The following is a 5,752-nucleotide window of genomic DNA, read 5'->3' as shown; positions in this document are numbered from 1 at the left end:
ATGGTGATGTTGTACTCGGCCTGGCTCTCTCTGTCCAGTGGTCTCTCAGTAACTAGGGTGTAAAAATTCTTGAATGTGGGTTTCAGGAGAAAGGGGAGATCCTTCTGGATGGAGCAAACCATCCTACCGTTGTCCCCGGAGTCTGGATCAGAAACACTGAAAACAGCCACTACAGTCTCTGGTGAGTTTTCTGGGGTAGAGCTTGTGAGCGTCGACATGGTAAGTTCAGGGGCGTTGTCATTCACATCCACAACCTCTATAGCTACAGTGCATTTTCCTGAAAGGCCCCCGCCGTCTGTGCCTGCAATTTCCACATTATAGTATCGAGTTGCCTCGAAATCCAATGCCTTTTTCAGACGAATTTCTCCTGTAATTTCATCTATTACAAATGGTTGAGTAACTTCATTGCCTTGGAATAGAGTGTAGACTATATTCCCATTTGTTCCTGCATCTAAATCTTGGGCAGAGACAACAACAACTAAGGAGTTTAGGGGGCTGTTTTCTGGAACCGGTACCTCATAGAGCGACTGTAAAAACTGAGGAGCATTATCATTGATGTCCACGACTTCAATGTGGACTGCAGTGGTCCCGGACCTGGGCGGAGTCCCACCATCCAGCGCCGTGAGGGTTAAACTGAGCTCAGACTGCTCCTCCCGATCCAGCGCTTTGTCCAGCATGAGCTCTGGGTATTTTCTGCCATCTCCGCGATTACGAGTGACAACGTGAAAATGGGAGTTGGGGCTGATTGTGTAGTTCTGCACAGTGTTGATACCTATGTCCAAGTCCTGAGCTATTTTCAAAGGAAATACGGTCCCTGGCTGAACATTCTCTGGGATTTTTAGGAGCATTTCCTTTTCTAGGAACTGTGGGGAATGGTCATTTATATCCGTAAGTTGCAGATCAGCCTGAAAAAACTGCACCGGGTTTTCCAGTAATAACTGGAAATATAATATACAGGGATCTGTAGCCCCGCAAAGCACCTCCCGGTCTAGTTTTCCATATAGCAGCAAATTCCCGGTTTCTATATCCAGCTGCAAGACCTGTTTGTTTCCTTTGTAATGGATTCGCGCGCCCCGAGTAGCTAACTCCCCCACACTGAGCCCCAGGTCTTTAGCCAGGTTGGCCACAAAGGAGCCACTTTCTGTTTCTTCCGGCATGGAATACCTAATTGCGTCAGAGCCAGCCTCCCACAAAAGCAACAATATAGCAAGAAAGATAACTTGCCTTTTCTGTGGCGTTTTTGCTAGCGCAGTCTCCATTGTTCAGACCCAATTCAAGAAGGTGCAGTTTCTTTAACTCTGTATACAATCAACCCAGATGATTTGGTTAAATAACCTCGATTTAGATATTTCTGACTGACTCGCCCTAGAATGATGTCCTCTCTGAAGATAACTGCCCCTAGATCTTACTAAAATGCTTCCTTCTTTTAGGAAGCACTCATTGTTCTGATTCCAGCTCAATGGCGTCCAGGATAGCCATAGAGCCTTTCATTCATACTCTAGCCTGCAGCGCCACCAGGTGTCCTTACTTACTATGGCATGTAGTATTTGCCATTTCATTCCAAATTATAACTTGTATACACTATCAAAGTCCTTTTAAGTCACAGAAGTGCGCCGGATCGTATCTCCAGTTCTTAGGTATTGGAAATTCTAAAGAAACATTTGTTAACTTTCAGTGCAGTAATACTTTTCAGAACAAACTAAATGATATATTAGTGTTCTTCATAAAATACATTTTGAGAAGAAACCTTTTGTTGGGTTTCTTATTTGATTACATTCAAGAAATAAGTGTTAACCGATGTTTACAAAAGTTTGCAATTTTACAAAAGTTATTTTTATTTTGAAATATAACATATCAGAAGGTGTACAAGTGATAAGTGTACAACTCAATACATTTTACAGGAAGTGAACACAGTCCTATAAGTAGAAACTAAACTAAAACTAAAATGTTACCAAAACCCTAGAAGCTCCCTTCTGTTTTTGTTTGGTCATTACTCTCTCCCCTAAAGGTAAGCATACTTCTGACATCTATTATCATAGATTTTTTCTTTTCTTTTTTTTGAACTTTTATGCAAATGGACTTATGTAGTATTTCTCTTTTATGTTTGGCTTCTTTTACTCAACATTATGTTTTTAAAATCCATCTGTTATATATTGTCCTAATTTATTTTATTCTCAGTGCTTTATATTATTCTATTGTATGACTGTGCTACTATTTATCTATTCCCTGGTTGATGCACATTGGGGTGTTCCAGTTTGGTGATATTTTGAATAGCACTGCTACCAACATTCTTGTACATATCTTTTGGTGTCTGTGAGCATTTATGTTGAATATATTCCTAGGAGTCAGACTTCTGTGTGCAAAGATGAACACATATATTTAGCCTTAACAGATATTGCAGAAAGTTTACAAATGTGGTTTTACTGAAACCAGCAAAAAACGACAGTTCCAGTTGCTCCATGTCCTTGTCAACATTTGATACTGTCTTTTAATTTTAACCACTCTGATCAATGTGTAGTGATAACATATTGTAACTTTAATTAGCATCTCCCTGATTAAATTGAGCACTTTTTTCACATGATGAATGGCCATTAGGGTACATTCTTGTGAAGTACTTGTCTTTTGTCTCTTAAGGACATTTGCCTTTTTCCTTATCAATCATTAGAAGTTCCTTATATATTCTGAGTATACTTTTTCAGAAGTATGTATTGCAAATATCTTCTCCCACTCTATGGCTTGCATTTCCACTCTCTTGTGCTATCTTTGATGAACAAAACTTCTTACCATTAGTCTAATTTATCAATACTTTTCATTTATGGTTAGGAAATCTTTGCATATATCCCAAGATCATGAAAATATTCTTGTATATATTTTTAAATCAGTTGCTTTACTTTTCATATTTAGAGCAATGATCTTCCTGAATTTGATTTTTTTCATATGAATGAGGTTAGGGTTACATTATTTTTTCATAAATCCAAATGCACTATCTATTGAAAAAAAGATCCATTCCCCATTGTTTCTGAAGAGTCAATTTATTATAAATCAGGTGACCATTGGTCTGTTCAAGACTCTTCTTTCCATTTTTCTCTTCATTTATCCTGCAATACCATATTGTCTTAATAACTATATCTTTTTAATAGGCTTGACTATCTGATAGGTAAGTCCTCCACTTTACAAATACCCCACATCCGTGATCCTCTCCATTCAGAAGTTCTTTGAAACGATGTTGGAGTTGGCCAGTTTGAGGATGGAGTCATCTGGCTCACCTGTCCTGCGAATGGCCCCACAGCGTAGGTTTTAAACTGTCCATTGAAACTGCCTGTCATCTTCTCAACCTCGGCCTCGTTCATCTGGATGGACGCGTGGTCCTTGGCGCCGATGATGCGGTTGCTGGCGGAGCATTTCCGCGGTACATGCAGGTCCACGAACTCGCCGGCGTCGTTCTGCACGTTGAGAGCGCGCCAGCTGCCACCGCCAGGGGCGTAAGCACAGAAAGTCCTCCACTTTTATTCTTTTTCTTCAAGATGGTTTTGGTTCTTATTGTCCCTTTGTATTTCTATATAAACTTCAGATTTGACTTGTCGATTTTCACAAAGAAATCTGCTGAAATTTTGTTTAGGATTTTATTCCAACTATAGAGTGCTTGGGGAGAAGTGACATATTCCCAACATTGAGTCTTCCAAATATTGAAAATTATATATCCCTCTATTTTAGAACTTTAACTTTTCTCAATATTTTATAGTTTTTCAGTACATAAGTCTTACACATGTTGTTAGATTTGTTTCTAGATATTTGACATTTTTTAAACTATTGTAAATAATACTCAAAATCTTAAATTTTATGATTTTTGTTTTTATCAGAAATACAATTTCTATTTGTATACTACCATATATCCAGTGGAATAGCTAACCTAATTTGTTAATCCTAATCATCAATAGATTCTTTATGACTTTTTATATATACAATCATGTCATTTTTTTTTAAAAAAAGACATTCTTATTTCTCCCCTTTCAATCATTGTGACTTTTATTTTTTCTTTGCCTTATTCCACTGGTTAGGACCTATAGTATAATACTTAAGTGAAATAGTAAAGGCAGGCATCCTTGTCTCGTTCTTGATAATTAAGGGAAATGTCAATAATTTACCATTAAAGATAATTTTTCCTGTAGGTTTTAAAATACAGTCTGAATGTTCCCTTCTATTTTCAGTTTGCTAAATACTTTACCATGAATGTGTGCTGAATTGTATCAAATGACTTTTTCTGTATTTATTGAGATAATCCTATTTTTCTTCATCTGTTCCTGTGACTAATATTAATTTTCAAATATTAAATTGAATTTGCATCCTTAAAATAACATTTTTCTCATAATTTATTATTTCCTTTTTATATATTTCTGAATTTTATTTCCTGATATTTTGTTTAGAATTTTCCCATCTATATTTATAAATAAGATTGGCCTCTGTTTTTCCTCTCTTATAATGTCTTATTCAGATTTGAATGTCATAACCCATTGAAGTTACACTAGCACCCAAATGATTTGAGAAACATTTCCTATTTTTCTATTCTCTGAAAAAGGCTGCAAAAACTGGTATTAGTTCTTCCATAAGTATTGTGGAAGAATTCACTAGTGTGAATTGGAGTGGCCAGGTTTCTTTAGTAACAAGTTTAATTTACTTAATAGATATGCCTAATCAGATGTTATATTTCTTCTTGTTTCAGTTTTAGTATATTGTGTTTTTCAAAGATGTTTTCCATTTTACATAAAGTGTCAAATTTATTGGGCATAAAGTGACTCATAATATCCCTTTTTATTTTTTAATATCTATGGGATTGGTAGTGATGTTCATTTTTCATTCCTGATATTGGTAGTTGGTGTTTTTTTTTCCTTTTTGATTAGTCTTATCTAGAGTTTTTTTTAAGATTTTATTTATTTATTTATTTTGGGGGGGAGGAGCAGAGAGGGAGGGAGAAATAGAAAGAATCTGAAGCAGACTAGCGGCTGAGCACAACGACCCCAAGATCATGACCTGAGCCAAAACCAAAAGTCCAACTCTTCTAGTATCCAAAATCTATAAAGAACTTGGAAAACTCAACACCCAAAGAACAAATAATCCAATCAAGAAATGGGCAGAAGACATGAACAGACATTTTTCCAACAAAGACATCCAAATGGCCAACAGACACATGAAAAAGTGCTCCACATCGCTCTGCATCAGGGAAATCCAAATCAAAACCTCAATGAGATACCACCTCACACCCGCCAGAATGGCTAAAATTAACAAGTCAGGAAAGGACAGATGTTGGCGGGGATGTGGAGAAAGGGGAACCCTCCTACACTGTTGGTGGGAATGCAAGCTGGTACAGCCACTCTGGAAAACAGTATGGAGGTTCCTCAAAATTTGAAAATAGAGCTACCCTACAGCCCAGCAATTGCACTACTGGGTATTTACCCCAAAGATACAAATGTAGTAATCCGAAGGGGCACGTGCACCCCAATGTTTATAGCAGCAATGTCCACAACAGCCAAACTATGGTAAGAGCCAAGATGTCCATCAACAGATGAATGGATAAAGAAGATGTGATGTGTGTGTGTGTGTGTGTATACATATATATATTATGCAGCCACCATAAAAACAAAATCTTGCTGTTTGCAACGACGTGGATGGAACTAGAGGGTATTATTCTAAGCGAAATAAGTCAATCAGAGAAAGACATATCATATGACCTCACTGACATGAGGAATTCTTAATC

General features: G+C 37.2%; 1 protein-coding gene and 1 pseudogene across 1 annotated transcript; both read right to left on the bottom strand.

The window, feature by feature from the left end:
* Positions 1–5: 5 nt before the first annotated feature.
* On the bottom strand, positions 6–1,460 carry PCDHB5 (protocadherin beta 5; the record flags this gene model as incomplete). The annotated part of the gene is made up of 1 exon (XM_025852215.2): positions 6–1,460. A coding segment is annotated over exon 1 (1,254 nt), but the record flags the coding sequence as incomplete, so codon positions are not given.
* Positions 1,461–1,539: 79 nt separating this feature from the next.
* LOC141372128 (small ribosomal subunit protein eS21 pseudogene) lies at positions 1,540–3,503 on the bottom strand (annotated as a pseudogene).
* Positions 3,504–5,752: the final 2,249 nt, after the last annotated feature.

Source organism: Callorhinus ursinus, unplaced genomic scaffold (genome assembly GCF_003265705.2).
Source record: "Callorhinus ursinus isolate GAN/ISIS: 27379988/994484 unplaced genomic scaffold, GSC_fseal_2.0 scaffold1338, whole genome shotgun sequence".
In the NCBI taxonomy this organism is placed as follows: domain Eukaryota; kingdom Metazoa; phylum Chordata; class Mammalia; order Carnivora; family Otariidae; genus Callorhinus; species Callorhinus ursinus.
The sequence above is the reverse complement of the archived record's forward strand: the minus strand, read 5'-3'. Positions and strand labels throughout refer to the sequence as shown.